A 14,156-nucleotide genomic window follows, 5' to 3' on the forward strand; every position below is an offset into this window, starting at 1 on the left:
CTAGAATGGACATGTGATGTCATTGTGGCCTAGTCTCCTAGTGTCTCCTCTCTGTGTGAATATTAAAACAAGGTAAATATGAAATAAAAAATAGCCTTTCTGTCGTATTCCTCATTTTATGAGAACGCCAGCCAGTAACCCCAGGAGCTTCCTGTTCAAGACGTTCTCTTCCCTCACCCTCTCAGAGTGTCTGGGTCTAGGTCTGTGTCCCAAATGGCCCAGGTCAAAAGTAGTGCACTATATAGGGAATAGGGTGCCATTTGGGACGCAGACTTAGGTTATTGGCGTATGCCAAGCCCTCCATTACTGTGTCAGTCTCATTGATTAGTTCTTCCTGTTCCATCCTGATCCTATCTCCTATCTGTAATGTTGCCTGTTTGTTTCACCGAAAACACAATGGAAACACTATCATTATCATGTTCACATGTGTCACTATACACCCGGTGTCGGACCAGTCCCTGTGGCGTAGATAAATAACTCTTGATTGCATTTGTTTTGAATTCCCCAAGTCTGGGATGTGGAGATGGAAAGCAGCCACACTTCATATCTTTGCCATGCAAAAATGGGCATTGTGACAGCAGTATAAGTGCCAGTATTTTCCTCTGTGGAGTGGACCCTCCCTGCTCTAAGTGCTCAGTATATGTGATGCTTAAGAGACAGAGGAATGTTCTGTGGTATGCTGCTGTGTGGGTAAGCCTTGGTGGTGTATGTAATGTGATCAGTCAATGGATACTATGCAGAGGCCTGGCCCAGTGTTTACTGCCTTTAACCTGGGTCCTCCAGGAGTTTTACATTAGGCCTGCCCTTTGTCTAGCTCCCTCTGGCTAAGATACCATGCTGTCTGTCGTTTTACATCCAGGAATGAAGACATGTAGTGAAGAGAGGCTGTTATTTAGCCTCACATTTTAATGCTTCACAGATGTCGTCAGAGTCAGAAACGTTTGTCGTTTTTCAGGAGGGCAGATGTCTTTATCTAGCCCAGCCCTGTGTGTGTTCGTTCTGCTCGTCTGTCTGTTTGTCCGCTTGTTGTGTTCACAACTCTCATCAGTTTAAAAAGTGTTTGCAGACAGACAAGAGATGTTGAACATTGGTCCATTGATGTTCCCTTGCTATGGATTAGTATAATGAGGATTCACCCACCTCTGTTTCAGAGCACACTGCGTGCGGTGTTGTGTGATTCATTAAAGCCTCTCATTTAGATAAAAACCAGGCTACAAAAACCTGTAATCGTTTCAGCCAGGGGTAATTGAATGCTAACAGTCCTGCATGAAAAACTGAATAATTAATTTGTGTTTGCTGATCTATGTCTATCTTGTCACAACAGCTTTGTGGACCAAAATGAAAGGGACATGGTGTTGTTTTGGTTTTAGTGTGCGAGTAGTAGGATGACGCTGACAGCGTCAGGGAGGGTATCGATCCTTAACCTTAATTACCCAGCATGCCGTAGATCTCTACAGCAGGCAGCGAGAGCTCATCAACTGTGTGTGTGTGTGTGTGTGTCTACAGCTGGCAGCGAGAGCTCGTCTCCCATAAACACCTCATTAAACCATTGGGATAACGTTGTAGCTCTGCCCACATGAAAGAGGAAGCCTACTAAAAGGGCTTCTCAAACAGGGGAAGCTTGGCCATTGTTGAGCTGTACTAGATCCAATAGGACTCGAAAGTAATGACCACTGTTTTAGTACAACACAGCATGTGTGTGACTGTACCATACACTAGATCCCCCTATTCACTTTTCTGTGGATTGGAAGCTGTACTACTACAAACAAACCCATCCAAAGTGTAACGTTTTGAGCAGCAGGCAGTGAGCGGTGTAGCCTTAAGCCCTGTGATATGGGTGATAAAGGAGAGGGAGAAACTCATGACTTGTGACTGAACCTCCTTTCTGTCTGGGTGGATCTCCTGCTATGCACTCCCTTATCCTCACCTCCCCTTCTCTCTCCCCACCCAGCCACACACAGTGTTGTGGGTGTCCGGGGGCTGGCTGGAGCTGGCTGAGTGGAAGCATGTGGAGATGTGGTCAGACTAGAGGGACTTCCTCCTCTCCCACGGGTGTAGCCCCTCCGCTCGGCTCGCTACGCTTCACAGGATAACTTCAGCTGCCTGCTGCACACTCACCGTCACTTCCTTAAGCTTTTGATTGGCTGCGTTTGTTGGTTCAGCAGTTGGGTGACCATTTTGAAATGTTGTAACATGTAATTTACCATGAATCTCAAGTGTTTTTTTACTTCACTGAAAATGCGAAATGTTTTTTTATTTTGGCTTCACTGATATTCTCAATTCTGAACACATTTCTGGCTTGACCATTCTATGTATTTTCTCGACAGGATGCAGATTTGTTTGGTTTCACAATACAGGCACTTAGCACTATGATAGTAGTCCCCTTATTGGCTGTTTCCAGTTGACAGTTTACCTCCCCTCTGTTCACTGTAACGTAAGAGAGTAGAGGCCGAGGCTAGCTGGTGTTTTCGTTTGGACTGGAGGGGTTCTGTTCTCTTCTCATTGAGTAATGGTCTCTCTGGGTGTTTGTGTTTGATTTGGACTGGGTTGTGTGTGTGTGTGTCCAGTAGGTTGTGTGTGTGTACAGTAGGTTGTGTTGTGTATGTCCTGTGTTAACTTCTCACCAGCCTCCCAAGCCCTTACTATGTACGTAGGCACTCCTGTGGCTGGGTCTGTAGCCATGGCCCACCCTGTGCTGATCTCTGTCTTTCTAACCCTGCCTCACTGTCTGTCTCCCTCCCTGTCTGTCTCCCTCCCTCTCTGTCTGTCTGTCTCTCTCCCTCTCTGTCTGCAGGTCTGTGTTTCTGTCTCCTTCTCTCTCTGTCTCTGTCTGTCTTTATGTTTGTCCGTCTACCGCCCCTCTCTGTCTCCCTCCTCCCTTCCTGTCTGTCTGTGACTCCCTCCCTGTTGTCCTCCCTCTCTGTCTGTCTGTCACCCTTTCTGTCTGTCTGTCTCACTCCCTCTCTCTCCTTCTCGCTCTATCTCTGTCTTTCTCCCACCCTCCCCCCTCCCTCCCTGCCTCCCTCTGTCTATGTAAATATTGGTAACACTTTACTCCCCTCTCCTTACAGAATGTCTATCATGTCCCCTCCCTCTCCTTACAGAATATCTAAAATGTCCCCTCCCTCTCCTTACAGAATGTCTATCATGTCCCCCCCCTCTCCTTACAGAATATCTAACATGTCCCCTCCCTCTCCTTACAGAATGTCTATCATGTCCCCTCCCTCTCCTTACAGAATATCTAATATGTCCCCTCCCTCTCCTTACAGAATATCTAATATGTCCCCTCCCTCTCCTTACAGAATGTCTATCATGTCCCCTCCCTCTCCTTACAGAATATCTAATATGTCCCCTCCCTCTCCTTACAGAATGTCTAATATGTCCCCTCCCTCGCCTTACAGAATGTCTATCATGTCCCCTCCCTCTCCTTACAGAATGTCTATCATGTCCCCTCCCTCTCCTTACAGAATGTCTATCATGTCCCCTCCCTCTCCTTACAGAATGTCTATCATGTCCCCTCCCTCTCCTTACAGAATGTCTATCATGTCCCCTCCCTCTCCTTACAGAATGTCTATCATGTTCCCTCCCTCTCCTTACAGAATGTCTATCATGTCCCCTCCCTCTCCTTACAGAATGTCTATCATGTCCCCTCCCTCTCCTTACAGAATGTCTATCGTGTCCCCTCCCTCTCCTTACAGAATATCTAATATGTCCCCTCCCTCTCCTTACAGAATGTCTATCATGTCCCCTCCCTCTCCTTACAGAATGTCTATCATGTCCCCTCCCTCTCCTTACAGAATGTCTATCATGTCCCCTCCCTCTCCTTACAGAATGTCTATCATGTCCCCTCCCTCTCCTTACAGAATGTCTATCATGTCCCCTCCCCTCCTTACAGAATGTCTATCATGTCCCCTCCCTCTCCTTACAGAATGTCTATCATGTCCCCTCCCTCTCCTTACAGAATATCTAATATGTCCCCTCCCTCTCCTTACAGAATATCTAATATGTCCCCTCCCTCTCCTTACAGAATATCTAATATGTCCCCTCCCTCTCCTTACAGAATATCTAATATGTCCCCTCCCTCTCCTTACAGAATATCTAATATGTCCCCTCCCTCTCCTTACAGAATATCTAATATGTCCCCTCCCTCTCCTTACAGAATATCTAATATGTCCCCTCCCTCTCCTTACAGAATATCTAATATGTCCCCTCCCTCTCCTTACAGAATATCTAATATGTCCCCTCCCTCTCCTTACAGAATATCTAATATGTCCCCTCCCTCTCCTTACAGAATGTCTATCATGTCCCCTCCCTCTCCTTACAGAATGTCTATCATGTCCCCTCCCCTCCTTACAGAATGTCTATCATGTCCCCTCCCTCTCCTTACAGAATGTCTATCATGTCCCCTCCCTCTCCTTACAGAATATCTAATATGTCCCCTCCCTCTCCTTACAGAATGTCTATCATGTCCCCTCCCTCTCCTTACAGAATGTCTATCATGTCCCCTCCCTCTCCTTACAGAATGTCTATCATGTCCCCTCCCTCTCCTTACAGAATGTCTATCATGTCCCCTCCCTCTCCTTACAGAATGTCTATCATGTCCCCTCCCTCTCCTTACAGAATGTCTATCATGTCCCCTCCCCTCCTTACAGAATGTCTATCATGTCCCCTCCCTCTCCTTACAGAATGTCTATCATGTCCCCTCCCTCTCCTTACAGAATGTCTATCATGTCCCCTCCCTCTCCTTACAGAATGTCTATCATGTCCCCTCCCTCTCCTTACAGAATGTCTATCATGTCCCCTCCCTCTCCTTACAGAATGTCTAATATGTCCCCTCCCTCTCCTTACAGAATGTCTATCATGTCCCCTCCCTCTCCTTACAGAATATCTAATATGTCCCCTCCCTCTCCTTACAGAATATCTAATATGTCCCCTCCCTCTCCTTACAGAATGTCTATCATGTCCCCTCCCTCTCCTTACAGAATGTCTATCATGTCCCCTCCCCTCCTTACAGAATGTCTATCATGTCCCCTCCCTCTCCTTACAGAATGTCTATCATGTCCCCTCCCTCTCCTTACAGAATGTCTATCATGTCCCCTCCCTCTCCTTACAGAATGTCTATCATGTCCCCTCCCTCTCCTTACAGAATGTCTATCATGTCCCCTCCCTCTCCTTACAGAATGTCTATCATGTCCCCTCCCTCTCCTTACAGAATGTCTATCATGTCCCCTCCCTCTCCTTACAGAATGTCTATCATGTCCCCTCCCTCTCCTTACAAAATGTCTATCATGTCCCCTCCTTCTCCTTACAGAATGTTTATGTAACTATGAACCTCGTCATGTCTTCTCCCCTCTTACAGAATATCTAATATGTCTCCTCCACTCTCCTTCCAGAATGTCTATGTAAATATCAACCGCATCATGTCTGTGGGGAACCGGCTGTTGGAGTCTGGTCACTACGCGTCGCAGCAGATCCAGCAGATCTCAGGTCAGTTGGAGCAGGAGTGGAAGGCCTTCGCTGCTGCCCTGGACGAACGCTCCACCCTGCTGGAGATGTCTGCTGCCTTCCACCTGAAGGTGGACCAGGTGAGGAGGAAGCACACACACATTAACACACACACACACAACAACACTCGCACACACACATTGGGATTTTCCAGATTGAACAGGAAAGGGCCAGAACACTCTGACCCTCTACTACCTGTTTCAGCGCTGTGCTCCTACAGAGACACACACTCTTGTTGTTTTCCTCTCTCTGCCTTCATTTGCTCTCCCTCCTTTCTCTGTCTTTCATCACTTAAGCTTTTTCGTCCCGTCTCTCTTCCTTTCTCCTCCTCCCTCTCTGCCTTCTTCTCTCTTCACCTCTATTGTAGTGCATGAGGTCAGGTTGAAACCAGAGTAGCAGGGTGGCCAGTCTTGTTATAGACTATATGTTTGTGTACCCTACTATCCCCAAGGATTTGAAGCTACTCCATAGATTGAATCTTCCCCTGCTTTGGTAGAGGCTGTATTGTAAGCGCATTTTCTCTATGGACTTAGTTGTTGTCATGTGTTTTCCAACCAACTGATTCATGTGGAGGTGTCGTATCTGATGTTTGGTTGTGTGCGGTTGGCATGTGAAGCTAAGTTTGAGTTCTGTGCGTGTGTTTCTGTGTTTCTTTACCATGGTTCTACTGAAGCTGTGGTAAACTGAGATCTCTCTGTCAGTCTGGGGACGGACGGGGGGATGGTTGAGTTGAAACACAAAGAGAGAGAGACACGCACACACTGACCTTTTTTTATTACATGATGCCTATGTCTTTTATCTCCGCTCTCTTCATCCCTCCATTTCTAGAATAATCACTTGTTTTGTATCATTATTCTCCTGAAATGCCTCTACTTTCTGCTCTACTTTCCTCTCCTCCTCTCCCTGGCCAGCTCCCACAGGAACAGATGAAAATAGTTCCTATCTCTTAATGGCATTGTAGTACGCTGCTGGCATGATGCAGAGCTAATAATAATGTTAGCTAGGGCTGCCTGCAAGGCAATGTGTTGCTTTCATCCCCTGCCATGAATGTGTAGTTGAGTGATATACTAGACAGACAGACCGACCGACCGACCGACCGACCGATCGGCCGACCGGCCGGCCGGGATGGAGGGAGGGAGGGAGGGAGGGAGGAAGGGTTAGAGAGAGACAGACACGAGGACAAGTACAAGTATTTTTCAATGCCTGTTTTTGCTCTTTACATGTGTTTGTATTTTAGAAGAAGTGTTTTTGTGTGCGCTAGTTACTGTGGTTGGATGATTGCACATACAAATGCTGTGGTACATTTAGGTAGTCATGACGTTATTTAACCCTTCTAAAATAGAAAAGTGTTCAAGTAGTAGAACTAATGTGCTGTTTAGAATTAGTATAATTTACCTTTAACCTTCTATAGGTTTTGATCTCTTTATTTTCTGTACCACACACCACCATGCACACACACCCTTCTCATTACCATTATAATGAGTGATCATGTGTGTGTGTGTGTGTGTGTGTGTCTCCTCCAGTACATGGGTAATGTGGAGCCGTGGTGTAAGGCGTGTGGAGAAGGAGACCTGCCCTCTGAGCTACAGGACTTGGAGGACACCATCCACCATCACACAGGACTCTATGAGCACATCACCACTGCCTACTCTGAGGTACTATGGGGCCTGCAGTCACTACACATTCTAGTGCCCAGTGCTCATGTACTGAAGGGATTAGTCGGTGATTAGCACTTTTTGTGTCGTCGTGCTTTAAAGTAAAATAAATAGCATCTGCAACATGCACTAAAGTAATCCTGCATAAATCCGATTCAGTTGTGTTTTCAAAGTTCATTGTCAACCTCATCCCACCTCACCTGGGATCTCTCCTATCTTCTCCTTTCCTCGCCAGGTGAGCCAAGACGGGAAGTCCCTATTGGACAAGCTGCAGCGGCCCCTGACCCCGGGCAGTGCTGATTCGCTGACGGCCTCGGCCAACTACTCCAAGGCGGTGCACCACGTACTGGACATCATCCACGAGGTGCTACACCACCAGAGACAACTGGAAAACATCTGGCAACACCGCAAGGTCCGGCTGCACCAGCGCCTGCAGCTCTGTGTCTTCCAACAGGACGTCCAGCAGGTACACACACTTAAGGAAGACGCAGGGACACACACACACAACGACACACACACACACTCACACCTCACACACACACAGTGACACAAACACACACACACAAACACACACACACAAACAAACATACAGAATACATAATACACAGACACCTTACCATCATTGTCAGAGACCACTATACTTATTGTACAGTGTTTTAATTTTCATGCATGTTCAAAACTAAAGAGAACTGTGATGTAATTTTGCGGGGTACATATATCCATCTCCACTTTCTTCAAAGCTTTTTCAGTGGCTCCTGGGGTTTCTGAGTGAAAACGTATCTGTGTGAGTGGCTGACAGACCCTTGTGATTAGGACTGAGCTGGTTTGTACTTTTCTCTGCCCTGTGGACATGCTCGCTATTCTCTCTCTCTCTCTCTCTCTCTCTCTCTCTCTCTCTCTCTCTCTCTCTCTCTCTCTCTCTCTCTCTCTCTCTCTCTCTCTCTCTCTCTCTCTGTCTCTCTCTCTATGTATCTCTCTCTCTCTGTATCTCTCTCTCTCTGTATCTCTCACTCTCTCTCTCTCTCTGTATCTCTCTCTGTATCTCTCTCTCTGTATCTCTCTCTCTCTCTCTCCCCCTCCCTATCTCTCTCCCCCGCTCGCTCTCTCTCTCTCTCTCTCTCTCTGTATCTCTCGCTGTCTCTCTCTCTCTCTCTCTCTCTCTCCCGCGCTCTCTCTCTGTTTCTCTTTCTCTCTCCTGATACGTACTAGTTGCTTTGGTAATCCAATTTACTGCCACATAATGTGTTGCGTGATCCATATGTCCCATAGAATGATGCAATCTAAGAAGAGAGACCTTGAAAAACCACAATCAAAATCCTGTTTATTCTTCTATTCAGCAATAATAGTGAGATGAGGCAGCTGGCCACCCATCTGTTCAATAAATAATAAGGCCGTTATTAACTGAGATATATTATCACAGTCCATAGAAAGGCTGACACGTTGGTCTGTAGTGGATTATGGATTTCTTCAGCCATGTTTCCTTATTAAAAGTACCAGCCTGTGTCCCAAATGACACCCTATTCCCTATATAGTGCACTACTTTTGACTAAAACCTTATGGACTAGGAATAGGGGGCCATTTGAGACGCAGGCCCAGACTTGGCACAGTGATGCAGAGCAGAGGGTAGAGGGTGGGTCTGAACTGGGAAGGCATTATGTTATGGCAGTAGCCTTGGACAGAACAGGGCCATCTATAGAGCTTTCCCAGACACAGTTCGTCAAGCTAAAAGTCCCAAAGCTCCCCCTTGTGGCGCAGCACATCAGATCAGCGCATACATACCAATAACATCCCTGTTCATACCACACCTGGGTTCAAATAGTATCTGTGCTGGGTGTGCACTTTTGGGACCAGCCTATTAAATTGGTTCTATTGTAGCCAGGCAGGCTCAACCAACTTATCTGATTCCAAGTAGCGACTATCCTAAGGCCTATCACTGTACACAGATGTTGTGATCGAGCATGTGCTACATCACTCTAGTGTCCTAATAACAGCCTTTATTAGACACGGCTCTGGCAAACCCTCTCTGTACCGCTTTGCATTTCAGTCTTTCACTCTCTCGCCCGTGTGTGTGTGTGTGTGTGTGTGTGTGTGTGTGTGTGTGTGTGTGTGTGTGTGTGTGTGTGTGTGTGTGTGTGTGTGTGTGTGTGTGTGTGTGTGTGCAGGTGCTGGACTGGATAGAGAACCATGGTGAAGCCTTCCTCAGTAAGCATACCGGAGTGGGGAAGTCCCTACACAGAGCTCGGGCTCTGCAGAAGAGACACGAGGACTTTGAGGAGGTGGCCCAGGTAAGCTGGGACACACACACACAGAAAAGAGTATTATAGTTTATGAACTTGTTCATTTATATATTATTAGTCATATGTTCATTAACTCAGCAAAAAAAGAAATGTCCTCTCAATGTCAACAGTGTTTATTTTCAGCAAACTTAACATGTGTAAATATTTGTATGAACATAACAACATTCAATAACTGAGACAAACTGAACAAGTTCCACAGACATGTGACTAACAGAAATGGAATAATGTGTCCCTGAACAAAGGGGGGATCCAAATCAAAAGTAACTGTCAGTATCTGGTGTGGCCAACAGCTGCATTAAGTACTGCAGTGCATCTCCTCCTCATGGACTGCACCAGATTCGCCAGTTCTTGCAGTGAGATGTTACCCCACTCTTCCACCAAGACACTTGCAAGTTCCCGGACGTTTCTGGGGGGAATGGCCCTAGCCCTCAGCCTCCGATCCAACAGGTCCCAGACGTGCTCAATGGGATTGAGATCCTGGCTCTTCGCTGGCCATGGCAGGACACTGAGATTCCTGTCTTGCAGGAAATCACGCACAGAATGAGCAGTATGGCTGGTGGAATTGTCATGCTGGAGGGTCATGTCAGGATGATCCTGCAGGAAGGGTACCACATGAGGGAGGAGGATGTCCTCCCTGTAACGCACAGCGTTGAGATTGCCTGCAATGACAACAAGCTCAGTCCAATGATGCTGTGACACAACGCCCCAGACCATGATGGACTCCACCTCCAAATCGATTCCGCTCCAGAGTATAGGCCTCGGTGTAACGCTCATTCCTTCGATGATAAACGCAAATCCGACCATCACCCCCGGTGAGACAAACCGCGACTCGTCAGGGAAGAGCACTTTTTGCCAGTTCTGTCTGGTCCAGCGACGGTGGGTTTGTGCCCATAGGCGACGTTGTTGCCGGTAATGTCTGGTGTGGACCTGACTTACAACAGGCCTACAAGCCCTCAGTCCAGCCTCTCTCAGCCTATTGCGGAATGTCTGAGCACTGATGGAGGGATTGTGCATTCCTGGTGTAACTCGGGCAGTTGTTGTTGCCATCCTGTACCTGTCCCGCAGGTGTGATGTTCGGATGTACCAATCCTGTGCAGGTGTTGTTACACGTGGTCTGCCACTGCGTGGACGATCAGCTGTCTGTTATGTCTCCCTGTAGCGCTGTCTTAGGCGTCTCACAGTACGGACTTTGCAATTTATTGCCCTTGCCACATCTGCAGTCCTCATGCCTCCTTGCAGCATGCCTAAGGCACGTTCACGCAGATGAGCCGGGACCCTGGGCATCTTTCGTTTGCTGTGTTTCAGAGTCAGTAGAAAGGCCTCTTTAGTGTCCTAAGTTTTCAGAACTGTGACCTTAATTGCCTACCATCTGTAAGCTGTTAGTGTCTTAACAACCGTTCCACAGGTGAATGTGCATTAATTGTTTTTGGTTCATTGAACAAGCATGGGAAACAGTGTTTAAACCCTTTACAATGAAAATCTGTTAAGTTATTTGGATTTTTACAAATTATCTTTGAAAGACAGGGTCCTGAAAAAGGGATGTTTCTTTTTTTGCTGAGTTTATAATTACCTGTAATGTGGCAGTCCGCATAATTCCTCTTCTAATGTCCCCCTGTCCAGAACACCTATACTAACGCTGACAAGCTGCTGGAGGCAGCAGAGCAGCTGGCCCAGACAGGAGAATGTGATCCAGAGGAGATTTACCAGGCAGCCCACCAGCTAGAGGACCGCATCCAGGACTTTGTACGTCGCGTGGAGCAACGTAAGATCCTCCTGGACATGTCTGTGGCCTTCCATACTCACGTCAAAGAGGTACGAGCCTGGGTCCCCTTATAGGCTTATACAGTAGATGTACCTGTATGTAGATGTACTGTACCTGTTTAAAAAATTTTACTAATGAAAGTTATTGTTGTATTCGATCTACAGTATGTCTCTAGTCAGGGCTATGGCTCAGAGTCTACTAAATTGCATGAATCTGAGTGTGAAACTACTTTAAACCCTTTTAACTATTAAAGAAAGTTGTGTGTATTGAGACCTGCCAGCTAGCTGCTGTAATATTGATACCCCTTTGGAGGTGGTAATGACATCTGGTGTAGATGTCCTCATGGTAGGGCTGTGTGAGGGTTCTCCCCTGCTCACCCTGAGGAAAGTTTAAGTTCAACCTTTAAAGGAGTTCAACCTCCCCCCTTGTCCCAGCCCAGTTAGTGTTGTGAAAGTGATGACAGCTGCCAGGGTAGTAAGAGGTACAGGAGTTTAGTGGCATGAAGTATTTATTACATCAGTACTGCCACACAACACACCGCCCACACACTGAAGAGTGGAAGTGTGAGTGTGTGTGCTTGCGTGCATTATATTGTATTTATACAACGGGTGAGTCTAATCCTGAATGCTGATTGGTTAAAACCACATTCCAGCCAGTGTCTTTTCCATAAGTTACCACCGGCTAAATCTATTACGATAAAATGCCTCTGTTCCATCTGACTGTGCAATCCATTGTCTCATCAGCCCAGCCAGGCAATTTATAAAATTGATCTCCACTATAAAAAGCATCTATACATTTTCTCACATTTCTTTTCGACTAACGTTTAGTTTTCAACAGAGGAGATTTGTATAAACCTTGCGGTATGTCTCTCCGACATTTGCCACATTGTTGAAATTTTCAAATTCGATCTCCTGCTGTCACATAGTAATGAAGGTGTCGGGAGTCAAGTGTTGGGATGAGACAGACAGGCAACTTTTTTCAGACAGTTGAAGTCATGAATCGGCATAAATTGTATGGATATATACAAAGAAATATCAGAAAACAGGTCAAACAAAATGAAGTGCAGCTAGTTTGCTGTCTTTCCAGCTTCAGGTTGAAGTGATTGTGTTAGTTGTGTTGTAGGCTAGCTCCTCTGAACAACAGTGTCCTGATGAGAGAGCACACCTTCTATGCTAGGTGAAATCGCGCATCATCAAATCAAATCAAATTTTATTGGTCACAAACACATGGTTAGCAGATGTTAATGTGAGTGTAGTGAAATGCTTGTTCTTCTAGTTCCGACTGTGCAGTAATATCTAACAAGTAAACTAACAATTTACACAACAACTACCTTATATACACAAGTGTAATGGAATGACTAAGAATATGTACATATAAAAATATATGGATGAGCAATGGCCGTGCGGCATAGGCAAGATGCAGTAGATGGTATAGAGTACAGTATATACATATGAGATGAGTAATGTAGGGTTTGTAAACATTATATAAAGTGGCATTGTTTAAAGTGACTAGTGATACATTTATTATGTCCAATTTTTTATTATTTAAGTGGCTAGAGATTTGAGTCAGTATGTTGGCAGCAGCCACTCAATGTTAGTGATGGCTGTTTAACAGTCTGATGGCCTTGAAATAGAAGCTGTTTTTCAGTCTCTCGGTCCCAGCTTTGATGCACCTGTACTGACCTCGCCTTCTGGATGTTAGCGGGGTGAACAGGCAGTGGCTCAGGTGGTTGTTGTCCTTGATGATCTTTTTGGCCTTCTGTGACATCGGGTGGTGTAGGTGTCCTGGAGGGCAGGTAGTTTGCCCCCGGTGATGCGTTGTGCAGACCTCACTACCCTCTGGAGAGCCTTACTGTTGTGGGCGGAGCAGTTGCCGTACCAGGCGGTGATACAGCCCGACAGGATGCTCTCGATTGTGCATCTGTAAAAGTTTGTGAGTGTTTTCGGTGACAAGACAAATTTCTTCAGCCTCCTGAGGTTGAAGAGGTGCTGTTGCACCTTCTTCACCATGCTGTCTGTGTGGGTGGACCATTTCAGTTTGTCTGTGATGTGTACGCCGAGCAACTTAAACCTTTCCACCTTCTCCACTACTGTCCAGTCGATGTGGATAGGGGGCTGCTCCCTCTGCTGTTTCCTGAAGTCCACGATCATCTCCTTTGTTTTGTTGACGTTGAGTGTGAGGTTATTTTCCTGACACCACACTCCGACATCACACTCATTAGCTCATTGTTATGGATGTATCCAAATAAATGTCACTAGAAAATAGCTTAAACAAATGCAAATGCAGCTACTTTGTTGTTATTCTGGCTGCACTGTTTGATGTGACTGTAAGTTAGCCGTTATTGGCTAGCTAGCATGCAAGGCATAAGAATGTTGCCAGCCAGTATGGCAATGGAACGTTTAGAACAAACGGCTGGGTCCAGATACAGAACAAAAATACTTACATTTGGGTATGTCATTTTAGGCGAAAATTGAATAAAAGGGACGGATCCTTAAGAGTGGGAACCGAACCGATAGAACGAACGACCAGCCAGCTAGTGTAGCAACCCTAGATTTGAGTCGGGACTATATCTTGTGGAAGGATGAAATAGTATGAATAAATCAATCACAATAACATTTGAATTAAAATATGTAAATCATTATTTGAATATGTTGGGAACCCGTAATATAAAAGTGATAATGCCCTCGAAGCCGGTGTTTGGAGGATAAATTGGCAGGATAGATTTGCCGGCCCTCTAACAACACCCGTGCCAATACATCCTCCAAACACCGTATTCTCGGGCATCATCACGTAATGATGTGTCCTGTGACAGCAGGTGGGCTGCCCAAAGTGACTCTAAAACTGACATATAGGCCTCTTTTACTGAGCGTAACACACATCTCCAACAGCCTAAACACAGTGCCTTCCTCCCCCTCTACTACTCTCATCTACTAGACT

The 14,156-nt window shown here is 46.1% G+C and overlaps 1 protein-coding gene across 6 annotated transcripts in view; it reads left to right on the forward strand.

The window, feature by feature from the left end:
• Positions 1–14,156, forward strand: part of LOC129857579 (triple functional domain protein-like) — a 137,625-nt gene that overhangs the window by 64,790 nt on the left and 58,679 nt on the right. For all 6 annotated transcript variants that reach the window (XM_055925991.1, XM_055925990.1, XM_055925986.1 and 3 more), the window contains 5 exons: positions 5,394–5,585; positions 7,029–7,160; positions 7,396–7,626; positions 9,323–9,445; positions 11,078–11,269. In XM_055925991.1, coding sequence (XP_055781966.1) covers positions 5,394–5,585; positions 7,029–7,160; positions 7,396–7,626; positions 9,323–9,445; positions 11,078–11,269 — 870 coding nt within the window. The remainder of the gene's footprint in view (positions 1–5,393; positions 5,586–7,028; positions 7,161–7,395; positions 7,627–9,322; positions 9,446–11,077; positions 11,270–14,156) is intronic.

This window comes from Salvelinus fontinalis, chromosome 6 (genome assembly GCF_029448725.1).
Source record: "Salvelinus fontinalis isolate EN_2023a chromosome 6, ASM2944872v1, whole genome shotgun sequence".
Lineage (NCBI taxonomy): Eukaryota > Metazoa > Chordata > Actinopteri > Salmoniformes > Salmonidae > Salvelinus > Salvelinus fontinalis.